The sequence below is a fragment of the Parus major genome, chromosome 5 (assembly GCF_001522545.3).
Source record: "Parus major isolate Abel chromosome 5, Parus_major1.1, whole genome shotgun sequence".
NCBI lineage: Eukaryota > Metazoa > Chordata > Aves > Passeriformes > Paridae > Parus > Parus major.
The window spans coordinates 13,767,594-13,794,202 of NC_031774.1; the positions used below are offsets into that span (position 1 = coordinate 13,767,594).

Genomic DNA, 26,609 nt, shown 5'->3' on the forward strand with positions numbered 1-26,609 from the left:
CGCGGCCCGACCCCCGTAGCGCCGCTTCCACTCGGAGCAGCTCCCGGCGCAACCCGCACGGTAAGAGCCGTCGGCGCGGGGCGCGGGGGAGCGGTGGCGGCGGGCAGGCCGCGGAGCGCGATCCGCATACGGCCGCTCTGCCCTGGCGATCCGTCCCCGGGGGCTGCGGGACCGCGTCGCGATGGTGCCGCGGCGGCCTTTGGCCTCCGGCGCTTCCTCCCTGCCCGGCGGACGTGTGACGGTGGTCGGGCCGGAGCTGCGGTGAGGGAAGGGACGAAAGGGGCGGCGGCACCGCCGATCTGCGCTCCCCGGGGCCGCGGGGGGTGGCGGGCAGATGGCAGCGCTGCGCCGGAGGCACCGCGGCCGGGGGCACCGGGCTTCGCCCCGGCGCTTGGCCCGGTGCGGGCGGCACACAAAGAGGTGCCGTGGCAGCGCCTTCCCCGCCTGCTGCCGGGGGGCCGGGCATACCCCGCCGGGACCGTGCGGGTGTCCTCGGGCCCGTCTCGTGGCAGGGTGACATCTCTCCCGGAGTGCGGGTGATGCCGATCGGGGGAAGGCCGGTCTGGCCGCTCAGGACCGTGTATCCCCCCCGCCGTGCCCAGGACAAGCGGCAGTGCTGCCACCTCTCCATCCCGCTGACAGATCCCTGCCACCCCTCGGGGTGCTGCTCTGCCCGCTCCCGGACCTGGCAGCGTCTCTGTGCCGCTGCGGGTCAGACCGGGCCATTGGCACAGATATTCCATGATTCTGCTGTTGCCTGCGGGGAGCGGAAGCCTAGCAGCAGCAGCAAGGCCTGCATTGATCTGTCAGAGCTTGCCTGCCAGCCCGTGCCCACCCTGGCCAAGTCAGGATTAATTAAAACGTGCAAACGTTTCCTTTATTTCTGCTCAGAATTCGACAAAACCATTGTGGGAAGAGACTGGAGTGAAATGCTGGTAATGGAGAAACCTGGTCTTAAAAGTGGTTAGGAAGATTCACTGCAATGGAGGAAGGATAGCTGTTGAAATTTGATGGTATTTCTAGAAGCTGTGTTTGCTCCCACAAAGCTAGGAGGGGTGGGCTTGTAGGTGGATAAGCACACAGAACATTTCTTTTGGTCTGTGCCAACACTGAAGCTTCCTGATAGACCTTGCCCATTGTAAGCTGCATCTGAAATTAACATCCCCAAGACAGTCCTGATGACAAGTTGTACCTCATGGTTCCAAGTGCTTTTAGAGCTGTTGATCAAGCCCTGCTGCTGGGGAATTTAAAATAAACTGTCTGACCTTCCTATTCTGGAAGATACTTGAACCAGCAGCTGAAGAACAGTAATGCTGCAGCAAATTAAAATTATCACTTAAAGCCGCAAAATAAAAGCATTTCTCTGTATGCATGTGGCAGTTCTTGCCCTGCACAGCAGCAGTGTCATCCTTCACAGTACTGATTCCTGGAAACTTCAGATGTTAAATGCAGAGGTTATGAGATTTGGGCAGACACAAATACATCATTGATGGCTCTCTGCTGCATAGTAAACCTTACATGTCCAAAAAAAGAAAAAAAAAAAAAAGGAACCTGAGCTGTGTACTTGTGTACTGTGTGTGCTTTGCTTAGCAAGGATGTAGCCTTCCCTGTAGGAGACAGGGAATGGAATCCTGAAGCAAGATTCCTATTTTAGAATTTTTTCCTGTACTTATTGTAACACAAAGCCATTTTGTTTCCATTAGTGACAGACAGTAACCTTCCTAAATCCCTATTATTAATAGGGATTTTTTATTTCTGAGGTACTGTTCTAAAGACAGCTCAGGATTTTTTCTCCATTTTGGGTAGTGCTTACTGTGCTTGTGAGTTGTATCATCCCACTACCACTGTAAATTACTGCAGGAAAAAGGAAGTACACCAGTGACAGAAAGAAGAACAGCATGAGCCAGCGTGCTCACCCTCCCAGAAGGTGGAATGAGCCACTTGTGGGATAATTGTGCTCTCACAGATTGCACACTGCAGGGTACTAGAGTGGCTCTAAAGGAGAAGTTGGTAGCTGCTGATTCTTTGCTTCTGTAGTTGAAAGACTGGGTGCAGGCAGGTGAAATGGCGTGGTAGAAAAGCAGAGAAACTGGCATCAGAATGAGCCTGACTGTGGAAATGCTTTCCTTTTTCTTTCTGTTCTGTACAGGTTTAATTCCTTTGTATTCTGTGGCTTTGCCTCCACTGCATTGGATAATAATGACCCTAAAGGACTATAAAGTAACAAAGAGAGAAAAACATCAAATCTCTAGTCTTGCACATGGTGAGGTTTCCAGTCTCTGAGAGTCTGTGCCTTTTTCCAGTAAGGATAAGGTGCTGATGAGACTGCAGACCTGCAAAAGGAAACTACATAAAATGGTTGTGTGAATAGCACTGAGAGGGAATAATGCTGCTGGGAGACTGCAATGGATTATGCTAGGGAACAGTCCTGAAATGATGCCATGCAGTTTTCTTTGAGAAAGAAGTATTACCAAGGATGCTCTGAATGTGGCACAGCGTGTTCTAGTGACTGCTGCAGTGGTGCTGATGTGAAAACCCCACATTCAACTCAGCATGACTGAACTCTGTAGCAAAGCCTTGGATTGCTGGAATGGTGAAAGAGCGAAGTGTAAGTGCAGGGCCCTTTTGCCATTATGTCTTTCTATCTACTGTGTTACTTAACTCATTTGTACAGGAGCTTGTAAGACTTCTGCTGAAGAGAATGCTGTGCTACTGTCCAAATTGTCAGAATAAAATGCCTTATCATTCTGCTGGTTGGTGTTCTGTTGTTTTTTATGGGGTTTTTTAAGAAGAAAAGAAATATGTGGATTTAAATGCTTAGAACAACCATTTTGTGATACCTGCTAGTAGTGTGATAGCTGATGCAGATTACAGTCTGAACTTTGGCGTGGGTCCCAGCAAATATTACAGATATTTTAAAGCACATGAAACATCCACATCAGCATTTGAAAAATATTATTTGGCATATCAGTAGTAAAGGTTATGATACACAAAATACAACACCTGGACATACTAAATATTTTCAGCAAACTTACCAAAGATGTACATTTTTGATAAGTGTACCAATGGTATGTTTGACAGATTGTAGTAATACTCGCCATCCTTTCTTTAGCTCTTGAAAAATTTAAGGCTGAAGGGTGGACCTGGAGACAGGAATGATAGTTACTTCTGGGGAGAACAATGCAGCAAATATCCAAAGGCTTGTTGGTTTGAGGCTGCTGACAGAATTATCATTGTGCTGTAATAGGTGTAACATTAGTTCCTCAGCCTTTGGAGGAGGGGGACTGGCTAGCTGAAGTCAAGCGTACAAAACATTGTTCAAGCCTTGGGCAAAACCCATCACAAGAAGAACACCCGAATCTTATTGGACTCCTTATCTTTAGCACAGTGAACTGAAAATCCATGATTTTTCACATACCTTGTATCCTTCCCTTTCCTGAAATGACTTAGCATCTGCCATTCCCACTGAAGAGGGGAACTGCTGCCAATGCCAGAGGAGATCTGGAATTTGTCATTGCTCAGCTTCAATATTCCTCTGAACTTGAAAAACCAGTAAAGGGACAGAAAACAGGAAAATTTAGTAATCAGTTTAAATGTAACATTTGTGGGTCTTTTACTGGATCAAAAGCAGTATCAGCAATAAAATTAGATGAATTATTTAGGTAGCTGGGAGTATTTTGTTTAAATAAATTTGCTGATTGTACTGAAAGAGGGGAGGATGTTTATCTGAAATACTCCCAAAATGATATAGGCATGAACATGTGGGCTGTAATACTTCAACATAGATAGGAGTAGTGAAAGAGTTACAACAAAAATAATTACAGCTAATCAGCTCAACTGTATGTTTTTAATAGCTCATTGTAGCCACAATGGCAACATCATCTGAAGAAGTGTTGCTGATAGTGAAGAAGGTGCGTCAGAAGAAGCAGGATGGGGCCCTGTACCTGATGGCTGAACGCATTGCGTGGGCACCTGAGGGCAAGGACCGCTTCACCGTCAGCCACATGTATGCAGACATCAAATGTGAGTGAACACTCTCCTGCTGCAGGCAGCGCTGCTGCCATGGATTTCTAAATATCATACAAAGCTCGCCGGCCATATAATACTACCTAGAGCTACCTCAGGAAGCTTGAGAGGTCCTGGATCTCTGGCCAGGCTACTCTGTAGCAGCAGAGATCAGGACTGTGGTAAAGTATCACCAGCTTAAGGATGCTACCACAGAACTTCTATAGTCCTCACATGTTTAACTTACGCTGCATTTACTATTAACTTTGATAAACTTCTGTAATAAATTGAACAGAAAAATAATCTATGCCATATGCTTGTGGAGGGAAGGGTGGGAGGAGGATCAAGGAAGCGTAAAGGATTTTCAGTCTAACACAGAAACTATCTGGCATGTCATCTGTTTAACTCAGTATCTAAAGCTGTTTCGTTTTTCATATAAAATGAACTCAGTTTTATTTTCATCCAACAGACCATAGTTTCAGAAGTGTCAGCTTCTGTAGTTTGGCCTAGCTAGTAACATTCTAAATAAGCATTTGCTGTTGCAATGGCAAAGTACTTAGAAGTCAAAACTAAACACTAAATGTCTATAGCATGCTTTCTGGCTCCAATTAGTGCTCATATTTCACATTCTCTAATGCCAAAGAAGGAATAAAAAGTAAGTTCTGTGCGTCACTTTGTAGTGCTTTAGTAATTATTGCTGTTTAAAGTCACGTACAAACACTGCAGTATGATCAAAAGGTGTAATGAATCAGAACTAAGATGATCTTTTCTTAAATTTGAAAGTGATAAGAAGTTAAAAGCCCCATTCACCTATAATAATCAACTTTGTGAAGGTTTTATTTAGCTATTAACTTACGCAGCTTGTTTTTTAAAAATATACATGTATAGGCATTGAAGTATTTTCAACTTAGATGAAAGATGTATCTTTTGTCATCTGAAATAAAAAAAAAGGTGAGATGTATTTGTAAATTTGTAATAGAGAAGGTGATTTAGTGTTGACGTCTGGTTCCTGTTTCCCACTTGCTTTAGGGAAAGGGCTGATACTAAAAGTTAGGTTAGTGCCATTTGCAGTGCTTCACTGAAGTCACTATAGCACAGCAGTACATAAGCATGTATTCATAAGGATACATAAGTGCCCTGGCCTCTGCTCCCTCTGGTTATGAGGAGGGAAGCAGCAATTAGATGTTTCTTATCTGAGTCATGAGGGTGTAGTAGTACCTTGGAGGCATTGGTGATTGACTTGGAGAGCACTAGTGGCTAACTGCACTTAGCTCACCACTGGAAACTGGGATCCTGATGTGATCTTACTCATCCTACCTCTGCTTTACTGCTGGTGTCCTTCAGCAGGAGCCAGGTCAGCTGGAAAAACAAAAGGGGGTGCTTTTCAGTGGATCATTTCCTTGGTTCAGCTTGCTGCACAAACACTAGCAATCATACAAGAAATGCAGCAGGAAGAAGTAGAAAGGGGGAATGAGGTCACCTTTCAGCAGCAGCCTGGATTGGTTCCAGGTTAAAGTGTCTAGGTGATGGCAGCCTCATTTGCAGCAGTTTTCTAATGGATGCTGTGGGGAATACAAAGATGAATCAGGACTTCTGAGCAGGAGCTGAAGGATATTGAGCAACAGGCTGCTACTGTCTGTGTCTTGTATTTTAGAGTGAACAAGGTGCAGGGCTCAAACTAATTCAAGGGGAAAAACACTGTCCCCTTTTCTCAGCTGCAGTTCACATACAGGATAATGGTATTTAATTGGATGATGAGAATAACTGCTTATAAGCAAATACTCCAGGGAAGACAGTTTCTTGTAAAAGCTTACTGTCTGTCTCTCTCTAATCTAGGCCAGAAAATCAGTCCAGAAGGTAAAGCTAAAATTCAGCTGCAGCTGGTATTGCATGCAGGGGACACAACCAACTTCCACTTCTCCAATGAAAGCACAGCAGTGAAAGAGCGAGATGCGGTCAAGGATCTTCTTCAACAACTGTTGCCCAAGTTCAAAAGGAAAGCTAATAAAGAACTTGAGGAGAAGAACAGGTAAAAGGATAGCAGCCCAAAAGTTTGTTGGGTTTTTTTTTTCCTTCTGACTGTTAGCTAACTTTTTATTTCACCATCATGAATGATACAGCCCTCGTTTCCCTAGTAAAAATCTCCCTGCTTTCAATTTCGAGGCAGTTCCTTGAGACTTGCATAACTGTCACATGTTGAGACTACACTTGTGTGCTTAGTGACACGTTCCTGAGGTGTAAAGGCAGCCAGTCTGGCTGCCACCCGGTCTTTCTTATCCATAGCTATGAGAGGAGACCACCCAACTAGAAGTCTGTCTCTTTAGTCTTCTTAAATATATATATATATATATATATATAAATTAGAAAAGCTGCTTGAAAGTTTTTTTTTTTCCTTTTCCAGAAATTTTGTGGAGCCTGGTGATTTTTTTATTCCTCCCCATACAGCCCCATATGCCCCTCAAATATTTTCTGATGTTTTATAGACTACTAAATTGGTAGGTATTTTCATGCATCTCACTTGAGAGGCTGCAGTTTGTCATTTGGCATACAGGATGTTTATTTTAAGAAATGTTTTGAGAAGATATTGAGGACCTAAGTCCTTTTCCCAAATGGACTCTTGAGATACATTTCCATTCCTTTAAAATGTTTGTTAAACTAGTCCCTGTGGCTGCAGAGCTCTTTTCTCTGCATCTCCCCTGATGAATTTCACTTCATTCTAGTGTCTGCTGTGAATCCTGTGTCTAATGGCTTCCATTTCCAAAGACTGCTCTACTTCTGAACATAGTTAAGTTAAAGCTAGGTTTTTCAAAACATGAGAGCATTGACTCATGGGACAGACTTGATCTTAACAAGGAGATTTCCCAGCAGAAGGGCAAGAGCCCTTGTGCTGCAGCTGTGACACAATCAGGATTAACTGGTTCCAGTACTGCAGCAACCACTAATGTCTGCAGCAGTGCAGCCTGCTTTGGCACTGTTCCCATACTCGTTTCTTTATGCTACGTGCCTTATTTCTGACAGTATTGATGCTCAGAACACCAGCAGTCTTAGCCCTGAATCTTTGCTTCCTTAAATGGAGTTCTACAGCATCACACCATGAAGTACCTGGAGCATTTCTAGTTACAGAAAAGCCAGAATCTAAGCATGTACTCAGCCATAGTTTGTTCTCTTTATTAGAAGTCCAAGTCTGGTGATGAGGTTTCATTAGATTAATTGCAAGAGATAAGGCAGAAAAGATCCAGCCTGTTGTGGAAGGGTACATCCAGAGGCATTTCCTCCATTTATTGATATGTGGGAGTTGGGTATGTACCAAAATTCCAAGCTTTAATGAAATAACCAGAATAACAGACTGCTCTCAGCTGCACTTACATGTAAGAATTGCCACTAATTCATACTTGTGACAATAACAAAAACTGGAGAAATCCTGGTATTTAAAACATAATAGGGATATCCTTCCACAAAGCTTTCATTTCCACCTCATACTACTTCATCCTTAAAGCAGCTAAAGGCTTTCATTCTGTCCAAATTGCAGTTTATCCCTAGACCATGTATCCATAAGACTCCTGATTTTTTCATTGTTTGCAATTGATCAAGACCCTGAGGTCGATGCTGGTGAGGTTATTGGCAGATTGTGAACACACATGCACACCTCCCTGAAAATAGCCCAGTGGGTTTCTAATAAGGTACACAGCTGTAAAAACAGCTGCTTTAACATGAGTGAAGATTCAGGTGCATAATCTTTACATTTTGGATAGTGATACCTGATAACCTGGATGATAACTTTTGTAAACATTGCTCCCTGGTGGAAGTAGTGACATGGAATGTGTCTCACACTTGTGCTGTGTCTGATTAAGGGATCAAGATCCTACTGTTACCACACAAACATGAATGAACAACCATTGGGGTAATATGTTTTAAGGGATCTTATTCCATACATATTTTGTGATCTATCCTCTTACACTAGAATAGAGATCTGTAGCTACTGGGTTTTAAAATATTAAACTGAGGGTTGGACAGTGCTGAAATCTTGTTGTTGTTTTGGTTTTTTTTCTCCCCCGTCATACTTCTGTTATGGAACAGCGAGAATAATCATTTTACAGTTCAGGAAATTCCAGTCCTGGTGTGCAAAGACACAAAAGCACTGCAGAATATTTTAAGATAAGACACAAGTCCCTCATTAACTTTTTCTTAGACATTACTGTTTCCTAGCTTTCAGTGTTAACATCCGTCTCTTAAGTCTTTTCAGACAAACAGTGCTAGTAACATTGGTTGTTTACATAGTCTTGTTAAGAAATGCACAGCATTTTGAAAGAAAAGTTGGTTTCTGTTTTTTTTGTGAACTTTTGTTAGTTGTGGAAATCCTAGTGATTTATTCTTCACTCTTTCAATTCTATTCATTACATTTTTTTACCAGAATGCTGCAAGAAGATCCTGTTTTGTTTCAGCTCTATAAAGACCTTGTTGTGAGCCAAGTAATCAGTGCTGAAGAATTCTGGGCCAACCGTTTAAGCCTGAATGCAGGGGATAATTCTGCAGCACCTCATAAGCAGGATGTGGGCATCTCTGCAGCATTCCTGGTACGTTGAACCTTTAACTTATAGGCTATTAGACCAAACAAATTGGGGAAAGTGAGAGTTATGCTCATGCACTTTATTCCCATATATATAAATGTACTTTCCTGGTTCTTCAACATCTCTCTGCTACTCCAAGTGTAAAGGAGGGGGAAAAAAAAGTTTCCTGCTAATCTGGAACCTCAAAATTTTGTCAGTTTAAGATGCCCAATTTGAACTTTAAATTGCGTATAGGCAGATGATGTTGGTCCTGTTGCTCTGCCTTCTGTTATACCAGAGTGATGTGAATATATCACATCACTAGATTAAAGTGTATGAGCTCAATAAATTAAAAAGCATATCTATGGCAGCATTGACATGCATAAATAAACCTTTCAACATAAGGGTTTTATTTCCTTCCCAGTTTTTTAAACCAATACATGCTTTCAGCTACTTGAAGAAGAACTTGTGTATCTGAAAGCTCATTCTGTCTCTCTTTTTGTCTAACTTTCAGTTATTTTACCCATTTGTAGAAACTATGCTGCAGTAATTTCAGTGCAGTCTAAAAGTAATTTAGGTATAACTTCAGATTCCTCACACAGAGACATGTTTCTGCTTCTGCAACCAAATTCACAGATGGGAATCTTTAGATGGAATCCCACTTCCACCTTTGTAATGACACACAGTAGGTTTGGGAGGGAAAGAGGAGGTAGGAATTGTTTTAATTTAGTTGCTGTACAACCACTTGTTTTTTTCTCTCCCTTGGAAATACCTGAATCAGTTACCAAACAAATCTGACTGATCTGATTTCATGTCTCCCGTTATTTTTACACCTTAATCTTAAAAAAAAAAAAACAAAAACAAAACCACAATGAAGAGTAAACCCACCAAAGCTTCAAAACGGAAGCGCTTTTAAACTAACTGGTTATGTTTGTGTCCTCTGCATTTGTGAAGAAGAAAACGTCAGATATATATGTGTCCCAATTAATGTTAAATCTGACTGGCTGTGCTCAGAATGAGAGTTAGCCTAGGAAGAAGGTGGTACAGAAGCTGGGCTTGAGGTACACAGGAAGAGGAGGAAAAGGCAGCAGCCTGGGCAATCATGTACTTTTCCTGTTTTTGAGAACGGGACAGAGCACTCGCCTTCTCCAGAGCTTCCTAAAGAGATCACTGAGATCTAAGTTCAAAGTTCTGACTAAAGCTAAGCCTCAAGCTGTAAATTCAGTGTTATCAGTTGTACTAAGATGTTTTTAGTGTACAAGGGAATAAGGTGTAAGAGCCATAAATCCTTTTTTGTCACTTCATTATAGCCGCTGATTATTCATTAGCTGAATTGTTGAGTGAACAATAAAACATGAGGTATATGCAGTATCCTTACTTAGTTTTACTTTTACTTGACACAAGGATAAACATAAATTAATTAAGCATACCTTGTTTTGACCATTGGAGTGCTCCTTGCTTTCTAAAACCTGCAGTCTGCTTGTTAAATCATCCCTTAAGTGGCAAATATAATAAAGTAATTCATGTTTGCTTGTTCATTCTTCATTCTAAAATTACTATGTATGATCAAATATGCTATGGATTACTGGAGGAAGAAAATTATTTTGCCTGCAGCAGACCTTGCTTGCAAGATGACAGTTCTTTTCCTTCTCCACCTAAGAGAAAGCATCCAGACATGACTGGTTTTTTCCCCCGTGTGCTTTTTCTCAGGCTGATGTACGGCCTCAGACAGATGGCTGCAACGGGCTGAGGTACAACTTGACTTCAGATATTATTGAATCTATATTTCGGACATACCCTGCAGGTAAGAGCAGTGTTTTATGTAGCAAACACATCCATTTAAGATTGGTTTTTTTACTTATTGGAGAAAGACTAAAATATTAGTCTGAGCCTGGAAGTATAAGGGACTATATCTTCCAATCTTCTGGATAATTTTCCCTGTCTCATTAGAGGGATGGGAAGAAGCATGTGTTCTTAAAACATATGTTTCATAAGTTTGAGAAGTTTCATAAAAGCATAAAATACATTTTTGAAATGAAAACTTGATTTTATTAAATGAAAAAAATTTAACTTGTGTTTAATTTTTGTTTTTTAAATTGAGAGTAAATGTGTGAGTCCCATGATACTCTTCTACTCAGTGTTCCAATTAATTGTTATTTTGAAATCACTTTTGGGAGGAAAAGAACCTGATTTCCATAATTTCCTGTGCACTGTAATGAACATTGATTAATTTTGGCCCCTAGTGTGGGGGCAGTTCAAGAGTGTTCAGTCCACTGTTACATCCACCTTTCAAAGCTTTACAGGCATAAATGAGTACCTGTTTGCTCATGCTTAACTACTGCAGTCCCTTCCATTTAATATGGAGGCAGCCAGAAAGCAAGGAAGCCATCAAAGAAACGGTGACATAAAATACCATGTTAAGATTTGTGGAACACTTTGTAATTGTTCTGGGTTTTGTTCACAGTGAAAATGAAATATGCAGAAAATGTTCCACATAACATGACCGAGAGGGAATTCTGGACACGGTTTTTTCAGTCTCATTATTTTCATCGGGACAGGCTCAATACAGGATCAAAAGACCTCTTTGCAGAATGTGCCAAACTGGATGAGAAAGGTAAGGTGATTGTCTCTGAAAGCTACAGTTGTTCATGGAAAGTTAGCTAAAGCTTTGTCATTCTGAGCATGTTTCATAATGAAAGCATTTCTGGGAACAAAGTAGCCTTTGGAAAGTGGCAGCACTAGAAGTAAGCTTTACTACAAATTCTATAATATGCCATCCTGGTAGATTGATGATGTGCCATCAGTTACTATGGAATAATTTTGTGTACACAATAGGTTTTGTCTTGTAGTATCTGCAAAATTTACAACAGGTACAGCTTTTGTTATAGATGGGGTTTTAGTAAGTGAGCTTCCTGTTAGTCCAGATTTTCCAGAGGAGTTGCCATCCTTGTTCTCTGTCAGTCTTAGAATCTGAAATTCTAAAATATTATCTGACTCAAGCTTTTTATTAACTTTTGAGAGAGGTTTGTGATGATACAAAAATGTGGGGAGTTGGGATCACTTACCACAATTCCATAATGTGTATTTTGGCTAACGGGAGCCTTCAATTAGGAATGCAAAACTATTTTCAACTCAAAGGTATCACCAGATATAAACTGTCATACTACACAGGCAGGTCAGCAGAATAGTGCCAAAATTAGAAGAAACATAATTTTGGCTTCCCATTTCCCACTACTATAACTGCATCTCAATTTATTTTTTTTAATCAGTGTTCAGTGATGTGTGGAAGTTGGTGAAAACTGGGCTAATTAGTAGGAAGATGTTCTGTGTAACTTCCCATATTTATTGCTTATTTTAAATGGAACTTTGAAAAGGGTTTAAAGTTGTAGTCCCAGTGTTATTTGTACCTGTGCAGAACCTTTGTATTCTTTTAAAGATTAAATATAACCTAGTGATCCCATAGTTATTCTACTTGTTTAGATACAGTTTTTCCATGATTTTTAAAATTTGTTTCACACAGGCTTAAAAGCAATGGTGTCTCAAGGAGTGAAAAACCCTCTAATAGATTTAACAGCTTTGGAAGATAAAACATTAGATGAAGTAAGTACTTGGGGGAGAAAAACCAGGAAACAAACAAAAAATCATAAAGGAAACCATACCCCTTCCTTAGTTACATTTAAGTGGATCCTTTTTTTAAAACCACTACAAATGCTAATTTTAAAACCCTTACTAGGCAGTTGTTGGGTATTCAACATTCATACTATTGTGTGTGTATAGGGCAATTGAGACTGTGCCCATGGACCTATGTGGTCATATCTGCCTTGGTGTGCAGAGTGTAAATACAGGACTTCCCTTTTTTAAAGAATTACTCTTTCATTTGGCTTTTTTGTCTAAAGTGAACTTTTTGCGGTTTTTCCTACCTTTTAGACTGTGTCAATGTACAGAAGAGTAGCGCAAAACAGGAAAAAGTCTTTGGTTTGTTCTTACTTTGAACATTGCTACTTGATTTGGCCTAACTGAAGGACACTTTATACAGGATTCATTGTTTAACTTCAAATACCTTTTTTTTTGCTAAAATTATGGCTAACTGGAGCTATTACCTGCCTCCAAGAACAAGTTAAAACAATTCATATCAGTGATGTACCATAACATGAAGTAACTTAGAGATGTGCTTTTCTGAAGGTGATTTAACTGAAACTGTTCAGTTGTAGTTAATAATGAAGCTGCATTTCTAAGTTTTTTGGTGGTGGTTTTTTTTTATTTATTTTTTTCATTTTCTTTTTGTGGGAGTTGTCCAAAGCTAGCAGCTTGAAACTGGACCATGAGTTTAGGACAGGTGTGTTGGAAATGCTCTGCAAACTGCCCTGCTTTGCTTTTGAGGCAGGTTAACGGCAAGCATGAAGCTGTCCATGGGGTGAAGTGCCACCTGGCAAGTGGGGAACTCTGCCAGCATTTTAAGGCTTGAAGTGTTTTGAATTTTCTAGTGGTATCACATCCTCCTGACAGGTATATTTTAGCCTGTGGGCTGCTGGTGTCCCACTAGATGTAAAAAAGCACTCAGTAAAACAATTGTTGTCTTTCCCTTGCTATCAGTGCCTGTTTTGCACAAGGGATCCTTAATTTTTTTTTAAGATAGTTCTGTTTTTACTCATATCATGGTCTTATAAAATTACCGGTATAAGACTTGTTACCTTTTCTCTGACACCTCTAAATTGCCAAGTGTTAGCAGAATAAAATAGTCACTGTAGATTTTTCAAAGTATGAGGAGGAGATGATGGGGGCAAAGTTAGGAAAATGATGCTCTGGGTGATGATGCAGAGGAGGTGGCTTCCTCACTCAAGGGAAAACAGAATTGTCCTGCTGCTCTGGGGGCAGGAAGGAATTAATGTTGTTTTCTTTGTAGGGCTATGGTGTTGCTTCTGTGGCCTCTACATCAAATGCCTCAAAGTCCGCTAGAGAAAGTAGCAATGCTGCCATCATAAAACGCTTTAATCATCATAGTGCCATGGTCCTTGCAGCTGGCCTCAGGAAACAGTAAGTTTCAGCATCCTGTAAAAGATTTTTGGAGTAAATTTTAAGCAATTTCCAAAACAAAAGCACATCTTCAATTATTCATACAACTTTTTATTTTAATTTTTTATGAATGAATTATTTTTCTCTAAAAACGAAAATACCTCTAGGTTTCATTTTACTTTATGGAAGTTTTTCAGAGCTGTTTGAAATGATGACTGCTATTTTTAACTGAGTTATCATATAAAACAGATTAAAAAGGAAATAATGTGTCTGCCCTAGATGTCTAGCCCTGGTGAAGGGTGAAGTAGGCTGTAGAAGGCTGTGCTGTGTGGAGGTGAGGTCTGGTGCAGGGAGTTCCTATTTCCTGCCTTCCAGGAGCAGGTCTGCTGGGGCTTCCTGCAGTGTGGCATTGGTGGATCAGATGAAAGACTCCTCAGGTGCAGTACCCTGCCCCTGACCAAAAACACCTGTCAGGTCAACTGTTCTACAGCTGCTTTATGGACAGCCAGCAAGGATTACCACTCTACTCAAATCCTACAGACCTTAACTGTGAGAGATCTCAGTTAATATTTCCTTCTGTTTAGCTGGGCTCACTCACATCATTCTTCTGTTTCGTACAAATTGAACATTTCACCTTAAGCAATCTTTTCTGGGCAAAGTGTGTTTCTGTTTCTCAGTTCAGAAAGTGACAACAGGATAGGTCTCCTGGAACAGTTGTACTGCAGGGCTCCCAGAGCTCTGCTAATACCCAGTTGCATAACTGTGTATACAGAGTGGTTCTAATTTAGCCATGATTTTGCTGTGTCCCACATGCACTGTTGGCATGCTGCTATTTCTGAAGAGAGGGACCAGCACCTTCCCCTGCTGTTGAATTTCCCCTGTGACAGACAGGGTTAATGTGAGGAGTTGGTTCCTTCTGTCTACATCAATTGCTAGAAATTAAGACATAAGGGGAAAAAAGTATGTGAACATGCATATAAGGTTTTTGAAACAGATGTATTTACTTTGTCTCTAGCTTGTATCTTAAGTTTCCTGTGAGGTGAATTCTTCTTAATGCTGTTTCTCTATTTTAAGAGAAGCACAAAATGACCATTACAGTGAGACCAGCAGTACGGATGGAAACTCCAGGGATTCAGATTTCTTTCAGCCACCACTGAAAAAGGTATAAAGTTAGCTGCTGTGATTCTAACTGAATGGAACTGGAAGCTCTGTCTCAAAAAATTGCTGAAAGTTCCTTACCTGTTTTATGCCACATCTGAAGTGAAGCTTTTTTAGCCTTGTTCAGAAGTATATAGAATAACAACCTGACAGCCTGTAAGAAGCCTTGTTACCTCTGTTAGTAAACACAAATAAGTTACATATTGAACTATTGTGCTGTTTATCTCTTCAGTAGTGTCCAATGAAAGTAAAACATTCCAAGATGCTTCAGATTGGACTCAGAAATCCATTCTTTCCATTCGCTGCAGTTCTATTTTCAGCCCATTTCCTTTTGTTTTTCTTTCAAATGCCTGAAAACTTCTAGAGAACATCCATATAGAAAAGTATATTGGTGTTCAAGCACCAATATTAACCTGTCAAGTGTGTTGTTTGTAGAGGGGATGTTGAAACTGCCACATAACAGCCTTCATCTTATTCAGAAGCTAAAGTGAAGTTGAACTGAGAGTGTAGTGACACCTGGTACAATAAAATACAGGGCAACAGCCTGGTCTAGACTAACCAGAGCAGCTCACAAATTGGAAGAGAGTACTGTAAAGTTTACTATAAAACTGAATTGAATGCTCTTCCTTGACAGCCTAAACAGAATACATCAGAGAGACTCAAAACTTGGCTATATTGAGAGAAAACCTTGTAGAATACGTGTGTTGTTAGGTGTTTGGGAGTCTTTGACTTCCCTCAAAAGCTGCAAGTTTTACTGAGCAGAAAATTACATAGCAAGACTAAAAGAAATGTGATGAAAAGGGGAGTGAAAAAGTAGCTGGAGAATAGGAGACTTCAAAAATAATTTTCTAGTTGTACAAAGTCTGATATCATTGTGCTGTTACCTCTCACTGCTAATACTCCACAGCTCTGCTGTCACTAGCTAGCTTGGGGTAGTAACTGTGGTTTTAGTCTTAGACTCCTATACACCAGCTATTAAATCATTCGTATTTCTGCTAATCTGGAGTAGGATGGACATAAATAGAGAGCATGAATGATTATCTATGTTCACTTTTTGGAAGTGGTAGGGACTGCCTAATTTTAGCCAGAATCTGGACAAAAAGCGGTGATGCTAAGTCTTCCAAATGGCCCATTCTGAACACTGGGCATCACTCCCTCTGGAGGGCAGGCATGAGTCATTCCCTACCTGGGTTTTCTTCAATGTTTTAGTAACCCTTCAGCTCAAACTTGGTGCACCAGAAGAAAGCACTGGATGTATGGACTTGTGCCTTCATTAGTAACATATATCATTATTTGGCTCATTTTAGGTAAAACTGCAGGAGGCCATTGAATACGAAGATTTATCAAAGAATAATAGCGTTAAAACTATTGCACTAAACTTAAAGAAATCTGATAGGTAAGTTAAAAATCATGCATAGCTATTTCAGCAGAGCCAGTTTATCAGGGGTTTCATCACAGCCCACACAGGACCAGCTGATTTAGTCCCCACTGTACCACACTCAGGTGTGTTACAACTAAGTTTAGAAACCTAATAAGAGCTTTTGCATAAACCAATTTCCCTCTTAAATTTGTAGTTTTATTTCTCAGAGTGGTTGGGGTAACAAGAGACACCTGGAGATCATCTAGTCAACACCCCTGCCAAATTCCATCTTACTTTTCAGAAGGTTGAGCGTCTGTAAGCCAACCTAAATTACCTTGACATGTAATTTCAGTGAAAGCCCAACAGACCTCGGTTCACAGTTCAGCACATCGTTGCAGCTTTCAGTGGAAAAATGTGTTACATATGAAAATATGTAGAATTCCAAGAGAAATCCACTCCCAGGCAAAAAGTGCGATTGGGATAGTTGGGAGTGCTCAGTGGTCTAGAATTTTTCTAGTAGTAGCACTCCTGTTTTCTAGACTTTTGAGTTTGAGAACCATAGATGTAACATCAGAAAAGGAGCAATACTACCAGAAAGAGAACAGTCTCAGTTGAAAGTGATGTGAATTGCTCTATTCTAATGGTATTTTAAGAATTTGGTGGCAGGGGTACCTTTTCATTGGCAAAATAATGATCACAGATTTAGCAATAGAAGCTGTGATTTGCTGCCATACCATCCCTGACTCAACCTCTTCCCATGTGGCAATCTATTGTACTTTGTTAATAAATAAAGTAGTATCAACAGTTGCAAAGCATCTAAAATTAGAAACAGTAGAAGAACTCTCCAGGAGTTTGTTCTCTTGCTTTACTCTTACTAATAACACTTTTTTCTCACCTCACAGGTATTACCATGGTCCAACTCCAATTCAATCACAGCAATATGCAACCAGTCAGGATATAATTAATTCATTTAATAGTATTAGACAAGAAATGGAAGCATATGTACCCAAACTAACTCAGGTATGGAAGTATATTCTAAAAATTTCCATCAGCATTAAAAATTCAAATTAAAAATTCTGTATCTTAGCTTAGCATCTTGATTTCTGTACAGTTTTGTGTCTCATGTCTACTGAAGTTTCAGCTTTTCATGGTAATTTATCTCAAATTTCTGTTAAATTATTTATTTTACAGGTTTAGGTGGTACCTTTTGAGCTGTTATGTTTAAAATCTACACAATAGGAAACTGAGTCATTGCTGATGCTCAGTTATATTCTCCTATTCCTGCCTTCTTTTGAGGAAATGGTAAAGGTATAAGATAGTAAAGCAGGGCAGTCATGCACAGGCCAGTGTACTGATCCCACCCGGAGAAGTTTAGGAGGTTACAGTGAGCAGATTTTTAACTGAACTGGTCTTTTGCTCCTAAATGCTTAGGCTGTCAGTCTGCTGTGGGCTACACAGAAGTTCTGTGCTGGAGGGCAGCAAAACCCTGTGGCAAATCTCCCCTGTCAGCATCTGAATTTACCTGCTTGTAAACCTAGTTTGGCCCTAAGTAAAGCAGCCACAATTCTGCTACACTTCTGCATAGTAATGCTCTGTCTTATTTCAGAGTAAATGCACAGCCAGTTCAAGGTCTAGGTAGAGAAAAGGTTATAATTAATTTGAGAGTTTTCACTGCAAACGAGCTATAGCACTTAATTCTGGAGAAGAGCAGAATCTGAACTTCCATGTAGGTGTTCAAGTATTCTTGTTTTAAAAAGAATTTATTAGAAAACGTGACCAGAAATATTCTTTTTCTGTCCAGGTTCTTTCAAGTGGTGATGCTGCCAGCACTATTGCAGTCCTGTCACCTGGAGGAGCACTTATGCAGGGTGGAACACAGCAAGCCATAAACCGTAAGTATTTGGGATATCTGATGCTTTAATCATGTCCTGTTGCATTGCACAGCACTACTTGGCTTGCTGTTTCATCTCTCCCTTAGAGTATGTTACAGTGATAAAGTATGGAAACATGTAGCTGGAGTAGTACTGGGTTACAGCAACAAAAGAAAGGCACCAGCCACTCCATGGGGGTGGTAATGGCTACACCGGTGCTGAGGCAAGTGAACGAGAGAGCATCTTACACAGCAAGTAACAAAGGAAACACCTGATAGATACCAAATTGTCTAACAGGTACAGGGTTTTACTTGTTCAGCATTTCTGATTTATTTTTTTTCCTGGATTATAGAATACAGCATACTCTGTGAAAACTCTTAAGGAAGGAAAGCCTAGATAATCGTCTGAAACTTAAATTTTTTGCAGCCCGCTTTTTAATATCCACAGCTTGCTGTGAAAAAAAAGCAACTTGCTTGTACACTGCAAGGGCAAATCAGACAGCCTTTCCTTCTCACACCTCCTCCATTCAATCACCCCTTTCCCTGTTGTCACATTGCTGTCAGTTTTAGTTCCGTCTCTTGAGTCTCACAGCAGATGAATTCCTGTTGTCAGGATTTATTAGTTTTCTAGCTTGTCTTGTGTTACTTGGTCTGGAAAGCAGCAGAAAGTAATTCAGACAGGTGAAAGAGCAAGTGTGAGTTCTTTATGGTACTGAAAGAAAAGGAATCAGCAAACAGTGGTGAGGCTTTCTTACCCATCCTGGTTGACATATTGAGTGCTACACTTCACTTTGAGCCTGACCAGCACTTCTTTCTTTTAACAGCCTCATTCTGAAATTTAATCTTCACTGTTCAGGTCACTGTGCTCATCCTCAGCGACCCCTTGTACTTTTTGTTTGGGTTTTTAAGTTGTGGCTCTTTCCTTGTTCTTGAACCCTGTCACCCTTTCTTCTTTAAGGGTGCCTGGGACTCAGTTCTTTTTCTCCTGTCTGGATTCTTCATCTTCCACATGCTGTAACCATATTGCTAACATAAAATAGAGGGGAAAACTTGAAGTACCCACCACATAGTTCTTAGCATTGTGCTGTGAAGACAACATAGTGCTGGTGCCAGCAGCAGCACTGCCACACTGTTAGAACAATACAAATATACTGCTTCTAATCCTGGATTGGGTTTGGTGTCCATTCTTTGCCTGGCGTGGATCCCCCTAAATAACACACAAGCTTCCAAGTATAGAGCCATAAATAGCAGCTGACCTGATCTAACAGCTGCTGATTGTCTTGATCTGATTGCTGCTGAGGTGTGAGGCACCTCAGTGTTCCTCCCAACCAGTCTTTCTGTGACTGTAGGGGAAGTGTATCTTGCTAAGCTCCTTCATTAGACCTAGTTCTCATTTTTCATTTGAGTGATGTGAAAAAAACCTTTTTCCTGTTGCAGAGATGGTGCCAAATGACATTCAGTCTGAACTGAAACACTTGTATGTGGCAGTAGGGGAACTGCTACGACACTTCTGGTCCTGCTTCCCTGTTAACACACCATTCCTAGAAGAAAAGGTAAGGCAGAGCTTCCTCTTGTGGCCCTGGTTATAATGCTGTTTAGAATGACCATAGTTTAGAATGGCTGTCACTATTGACGTATAGAACTAATACACATGCCTCAAATCCATACAGCACTTACTCATCCCTAGAACTGAAGGTCACAAAATAACATGAAACCTTCTTTTCTTCAGTAGTTCTGCTGGTACTATTCATTAAAATCATCCTTGTTCCTGCCTCCCTGTTAGCTCCGTTTAGGAGCAGTAGCCGCCAGTTTCAAACAGAATGGGCAGCTCAGTTATAGCTGCAGGGTTCTCATTCCAGTTTAAAACGCAAAACCTAAAACCTCCCTTTCCCAGCTGTAAGAAATAAACTCCTCAGTGACAATACAAGCAAGTTTTCCCTATTCTTCTATCCATTGCAAAAATCACTCTCATGCCTTCAGAGCACACACTGCTTTTGAAAACTAAGTTGCCTTCAAGGACACATGTTTGTCTACAGCCAAGTCTATGATTGAAATTATTTTTCTGTTGCTTTTGACCTCACATAGATAACAAAGATAAAAATTTGCATTCAGATACATTCACAAGTCTGCTGCAAAATGTGCCCTGAAAATCCACAGTCTTTGCTTGAAGCAAAAGATATTTTGTGAATATTTTGTATCTATTTACAGTGTTTATTAAGGAAGTAATAATCCGAGTGACATGCTGCAGTTTCAGTCATACTGCACTTATCTCAAAAATAAATACAGAGAATTAGAGTCTGATGCTTGAATAACTTTCCTTCCTCAAACTACACAAACTTGAAGAATCCCCCAGAATTAGTTATAAGGTGTTTTGCTGGAGAACAGTTTGTTACAGGAAATGAAGCTTCTGTCTTACTATAATTCTTGAGTGTTGTAATACTGGTTTCTGTCTCTCTCAGGTTGTGAAAATGAGGAGCAACTTGGAAAGATTTCAGGTTACAAAGCTCTGCCCATTCCAAGAAAAGATTCGGAGACAATATTTAAGCACAAATGTAAGGGAAAAGTACTGTTTAATTATGTGGGTGCATATTAATAATTTCAATCTTAACTATTATCAGATGATAGCTTTGTTACTTCTTATCCTAGGGCATTTTAATTTTTTGTTTGACTAGGAAATGGGAAGAGGGAAATTTGGTACACAGTTAAGCAGTCATCTCTCCCTGTCCAATTTGCTGAGTGATGCCAGCAACTGACAAGAACTGTAACTTGAAGTTATAGGAGTGATAGAACAGAAAAGAGAAGTCACATTTCATTTTCCACTTCCACCATGAGCAACTTCAGAACCCCACCCATGTCAGATTTGAAGTGGTCACATACTGAATACCAGAACCGACAGCACAATGAGTTGTCACTTCTCCCTGACCTTTCAGTTCAGCAGCTCTCTGCTTTGCTCTCTCTACGGATATTTTGCAACAGAGCCTCAGGGTCCTTTCTCTGATTTTAGGAAGATTACTAGTAGTGAATAAAGACAAGAATGCACCTGAAAGGGAGGGGAGGGGATCTGTTTTCCAGCAGCTGGGACAATGTTTTCTCCCTTTTCCTGTTTCAGTTGGTAAGTCATATAGAAGAGATGCTGCAGACAGCCTACAATAAGTTCCACACGTGGCAGTCCCGGCGCATGCTGAAGAAGACGTGAGGGCACATCCTGTACAGGTCTGAGAGCAAAGCCTGCAATAGGGTAGGACTACAGCCTAGGTATGTGCAGATCTTAGAGTTGTTGCAGGAAGACTGCAAGCTGTGGACTTCTGGAAATGATGCTAACTGAACTTGCACATTTTTGAAAAAGAACTGAGATTAAACTTGAAAACTGGGGAGAAAAGGAAGAACCAAAATGGAAGAGCTGAGGCGCAAATATATTTAAAAGACACTGTTTACTGCAGTTACTCAGGAACTGCTTTTGATTTGCATAAAGAGCTGCTTTCAGAAATAAAAAACTTAAAGAGGGTGTATTAATAAAATTTGTTTTTCTGTCTAATTTTTTTTTAAGAAGTGTATGGCACAGGGTAGATCTCAAAAGTTTTTCTTCACTGGATTCTGACATTTTCTTGGGTTCCATTTGTACTTTCTGCAACAGTTTAACAATGATGTTTTAAAACATAGCTGAGACTGTTTTTGCTTCAAACATCTGGGAGAGTGTAGCTGTCAGAAGACAAGCTCCTGCCATATATATTTCCCCATCAATTGGAAGCAAGAGACATTGCACTGAAAGCTGTTCATGGTCTGGAGTCCCTAAAGGTACACAGGGGCAAAGTTTTGCCTGAAGTCTTCGATTTTTATGCAAAATTTTTTCAGCCATCAGTTTTGCATGTTTCCTTTTGAGTGCAAGTGTGTGCTACTGCAATCTTTTTTTTTTATGGTGGCATTTGTTCTGAGAAGAGAATGCATTTTTAAAAATGAAGTTAAATAAAGTTTCTTACAACAGAAGTAATTTATTTTCAATTCTAAGGCATTTTTTATTTCTTCTCCTGTTTTCCTTCACTCTTTCGTTTTGACTATTATACTGTTTTTGGCGAATTGATAATCATTGCAAAGAGAAAAATGTGTTATTTACAGTGTCCATAGGTATTGGGAATCTGTGCCATACTTTGTTCTAAATAGAAACAGTTCACAGTTTCAGACCAACTTGTCTTGTATTAAATGTGACTTAAATGCAAAGTAACCCCCTTTTCTAGAATATATGCAGTTTATGACAACCTTGGATTTTTTGGTCACTTTGACTGGACGAAAGCTCATTATGGGCTACTAAACTTTTTTACTTCAGATTAAATGTGACTGTTAAAGATGTATCTACTACAAAGACAAATCAGACTGACAATATGTATTCAAAGCAAGCACAGCAGTGTGCAGTACAGTAGAAGAAATTCCTCAAACCTGCATGATGGCTTAAGACTACATTTTGGTATGATGCTCAAACATGATAGTATGATGTTGAGTTAATAATTCTTGAAAATTCCTACAGCAGAAAAGATGTATTGGTGTAGCCAAGTGGGTGCTTGTTCTGTGCTCTGCTGCTCTGTTTATGCAAGAGGGGGTTTTTCTTTTTCTAGTGTGTGGAAGTCAGCGGCTTCTTTTGACCCTTTTCTTTCAAAATTTGTATTATGCTATAACATTCTGGTAAAAGCTGTTTCAGTTAAGCATCACTGTCTGCACCAAAGTCCTGTTCAGAAGAGTGTGCATATTGTTCAGCCTCGTTCCCTGTCTGTTGCTGCAGATCCATGCATGATCCCTGCCCCACACCGTCCGGGTGGTTCTGCTACAAGAAGTGACTGGGCTCAACCAGAGATGCCCACTGGTCTTGACAGGGTGAAAATGTCACTAGGAGTAAACAGATGCACTACAGCATTTGGGGGATGAGGTGCACATCTTGTCAAGAGTTACCTCTTGTGAGAACTAAACTTTCTCTAAAATTTAGGCTTAGGGTGGGGCTTTATGAAGCCAAATCCCCTTGTAAGTGCAGACATCTCCCAGAAAAAAAAGGTAGTTTTGTTCTCCCCCAGTCCAAAGCATTTGGTCTAGCAATTCTGGGGCCAAATTCCAACTGAAAGCTAACACACCTTTCATCATATCAGAGGGCTAGGGTCAAGAAAACAGGTCTGATTTACATTCTAACTGTGCCTGAAGCTATGAGCAATGCATTTAAGTATTAGACTGCACTGAGACTTTACTTAAAAAAATCTTAGAAGAGTTTTGAATACGGAACTAATTCACATTTAATTGGAATGTATCTAGTGTTCCTGGGACGAATGGGCAAAATGGTTAACATGGCAAAAAAGTGTCAGTGCATCGCAAGAACATTTTACAGCTCCTAGGACTGATGTTTATAACCATTTTGGGGATGGTGTTGCAATAGCTTTAAGTTATTATAATGATATCAGGCTATCAAAATGTACCTTAATGACCAGAATTAGGGGGAGGAGGACTGATACTAAATTCAACAGTTTTGCCTAGAGGCTGTACGGGCAAGGCTGCTATGCACTTCATATTGCTTTTTCAGGTATTGTGGCAATAAGGCACAGGCCCCTCCTCAAGTTAATGGAGGTAAACGAAATATTCTTTCTACATTATGTTCCCCTTTTCTGTAGCATGGTCCAAAACACAGATTCATTCCTTAAGTTTTGAAACTGAATAATCATGCATTATATTACTATTGGAATCTTTATACTGACTTGTATTTTTAATGAGAATTCATAAAACTTGTATCATTGGCATTGATCTAAGATTTGTAGAATAAACCCTACTGAATTCTGAAGTGAAGTCTTCTCTAATGCTTAGGCTGTGTTTTCTAATTGAATTAAATCCCTAACAGGCTCTGTTGAAGTCTAAATAGAGAGAATTGTGTGTAACTCGCCTAGCTGTCCCTAGGTGCTGATAGATTAGTAGCAAAAGGGTTACAATGTAATTATTGACAAATTGTTTCATTTTCAGGATTTGAAAACTTCTACTGTTGCACATGGAAACAACATCATTACTAGTGCTACTGTTCCTCTGTTCCCTATCATACAGAAACCACTTTAACTCTCCAGGGATTAGTGCTCTGCTTGTTCCAGATATTGATGCAGCAGCTGTTGGTTCAGGAGAGCTGCACAGGAGCTTTGTCAGTCACTCTAATCCAAGGTTTGCTGGTAATGGAGAAGGGATAGTGCAGATACCAGCCTGTGCATTTCAGCAGATGAAGATATTTAGATGCACCACAAAAAAGGCTGGGCTAATTCTTTCCCAGGAGCTCTACCCCACCAGGGACAGGAGGTGACTGCCTTCCAGTGCAGCCACCCTGTAAGCAGCTTCTTACATGCTCTCAGGGTAGCTCTCAAGACTATCATCTGCAGCTTCCTAACATGGCAAAGATCTCACCAAGGCCCTGTTGCATTTTCCCGGATGGATTAGTTTTTCCACCACTCTCTGCTTAAGATGCCGTTGTTAGAGCTACAACTGTTTTCCCTTACTTAAGCTCTAAATGCATCCTTACAACTTCTAGGAGGTAGTACCAGCTAGAAAGCTTTCCTTATTCTTTCCCAAACTCCTATGGAACAGCAGCTTTATCCAGAAAGTCACTTGTATAAACAGGGAAGGCAACAACAAGCTTAAGACCCAATTTTCCATTATCTCTCCTGTTTCCCTTTCTTAAGGAAAGAGAGGAAAGTATCCCTGTGGCTTTGGAGCCTTTGTTTTGCAAGAGTTTCAATGTGAGTCATGATATTCTGAACTTGTTTCCATGTTCTCCCTTGCCCTGCAGCAAGAACTGGAGCTCGATCCAAATGGGACACAGCAACTTTTTGAATAGCAATCAGACATCATTGGTGATCTAACACTGATCCTCCAGTGACATATGTGTTCCTACAGCAGAGTTCAAAAACCCGGAGAACCATGAAATTACCTAAACCAATCTCCTACATGTTTTTCAGGATACTGCATTTCCTCTCAGCTCTAGCACATAATCTCCCCAAAAGGTAGCCAAGGCCTTGTCTGTCTGCTGGTGGCAAGGGAGTCTGTTAACATCCTAGATGGAAGGTGCTCTGTGAGGGCTCTTTTGTGGGGGAAGGGACCAGACCCAGAGGTGCAAGGTGCAGCCAGCACAGCCGATCTGGCTGAAGGAACCAGAGACTACAGACCAGAGCTCAGCCAGCCCATAGGCACTCCCTGTTCCCAGCCCTGGGCAGTGAGCACCCCAGAGACCCTGGTACCTGCAATGAGGGAGCTCTGTACCCTGCTCCTCACAGCCCACAGTTCTCCTTTCACAGCCATGCCAGTTCTCCTTTGTGCTGCTCTCCAGGCAGCTTTGGGTTCACAGCCAGGTGGCAGAGTGCCATCACAGTGATGGGGAAAGTGCCTTCAGGAATGCAGCCGAGGCTGGGGCTGCTTGATGGCACTTACACAGCCACATGCTCTCAGCTGCTGTGTTTCCCCCCTGAATATTTCCATCCCCTCCAAAACCTGACAGCCCTCTGATCTTCGTCTCCCCATAAAAGTCCACATACTCTTCATTGTGGAAAAGACAAACTACTGCAGTAATTCAGGTGTCAGCATATCCCCAAGGAAAAAATGTCCTGGACTTATACCCTGTCCTACCTGCATGCTAAGATCCTGTTGCTTTATTCTTTCACTCACAGCCCTCACAAACTGAGAGTTAAATCGGAATCTTCTGAAGGCAGCTTCCCTTCAAATAACCCATAAACCTAGACAGTTTTGTTCTCTAGAACATCACCTTCCACAATCCCCTTCCATTCTAAGTTCACTTGCAGGCACATATATGGATGTTAAATCTGAACCAGAGTGCCTGTAGTTATTACAGGCCGCATAGCTCCTCAGTCTTGCCTGAGAAATTCATGGGAGGATTTCAAAACAATCCTCAGAGACAGAAAACAGCCTTGCAGGTGCTGTTTGTCTGTCCCTTGTTTTCTTTGCAAGAGAAAGTCAGGAGGTGGTATGCACCACTGACCAACAATGGTGATGTAGTGGTTTGCTGACCAATGGTAATTTCCTTTCTGTACTTTCCACAAACCAGTCTATAAAACAAGGCTGAAGTAATAAACTAGAGATATTCTCCTGTTCTGACTCCATGAGAGTCTGTGTCGTCTCTACCCAGCCGGTCCTAATAGAGCGACACACATCCTGACAAACCATTATTTTATTAGAATTCCTGCACCCAGCAGAAGCAGCCCCAAGCACTGCTGACATCCCCACTTCCCTGCACCACCCTCCTCAAGTGAGCTCCTGCCCTGTGTGCACCAACAGGACTGCCCATCACCTCTGGCACAATGCTGCCCACACTTAGGCACTGTGGCTAAGCACCTCATAGCCTGGGAATCACAGATCCCTTCTGTGTAACCTCTCCAGGCTTGGCTGCCCACACAATCTGTGTGCACCCACATCTGTGCACTTCATCCCCTAAATGCTAAGCCCTGTCTGCAGCATCTGAACAGGACCCTGACCGCAAGTTCCAGAGAAAAGAGAACTGGAACATACCCAAGCTAAAGCTTCTGTTAAAAAGACAAGACTCAAAAACTTTGGGAATTGGCCAGAGGTGACCAGACTTTCTGGGGCAGGGGCTGCCTATCTCCAAGTACTGCACAGGGAGTGTTGGCCTCAGGTGGGACTT

At 41.1% G+C, this 26,609-nt stretch overlaps 1 protein-coding gene and 1 long non-coding RNA gene across 10 annotated transcripts in view; one reads left to right on the plus strand and one right to left on the minus strand.

Moving 5' to 3' along the window:
- Positions 1 to 6: 6 nt before the first annotated feature.
- GTF2H1 (general transcription factor IIH subunit 1) lies at positions 7 to 23,762 on the plus strand. 9 transcript variants are annotated; one of them, XM_015631536.3, is made up of 16 exons: positions 27 to 60; positions 2,150 to 2,608; positions 3,855 to 4,023; positions 5,842 to 6,034; positions 8,417 to 8,579; positions 10,263 to 10,356; positions 11,017 to 11,166; positions 12,073 to 12,152; positions 13,456 to 13,586; positions 14,640 to 14,727; positions 16,031 to 16,119; positions 16,986 to 17,103; positions 17,885 to 17,975; positions 19,391 to 19,506; positions 20,413 to 20,505; positions 21,063 to 21,945. In XM_015631536.3, exons 2-16 carry the CDS (start codon positions 2,591 to 2,593, stop codon positions 21,147 to 21,149), a joined length of 1,680 nt encoding a protein of 559 aa, XP_015487022.1. In that variant the 5' UTR covers positions 27 to 60; positions 2,150 to 2,590; the 3' UTR covers positions 21,150 to 21,945. The 9 variants fall into 9 exon arrangements, with proteins under 9 accessions (XP_015487023.1, XP_015487022.1, XP_015487019.1 ...); XM_015631535.3 differs by lacking the exon at positions 27 to 60 and adding an exon at positions 817 to 1,013; XM_015631534.2 differs by lacking the exon at positions 27 to 60 and adding an exon at positions 823 to 935.
- The window catches only part of LOC107205765, a 30,510-nt gene continuing 17,244 nt past the window's right edge, over positions 13,344 to 26,609 (minus strand). Inside the window, exon 5 of the long non-coding RNA XR_004497849.1 lies at positions 13,344 to 13,601. This is a non-coding gene — a long non-coding RNA (uncharacterized LOC107205765). The remainder of the gene's footprint in view (positions 13,602 to 26,609) is intronic.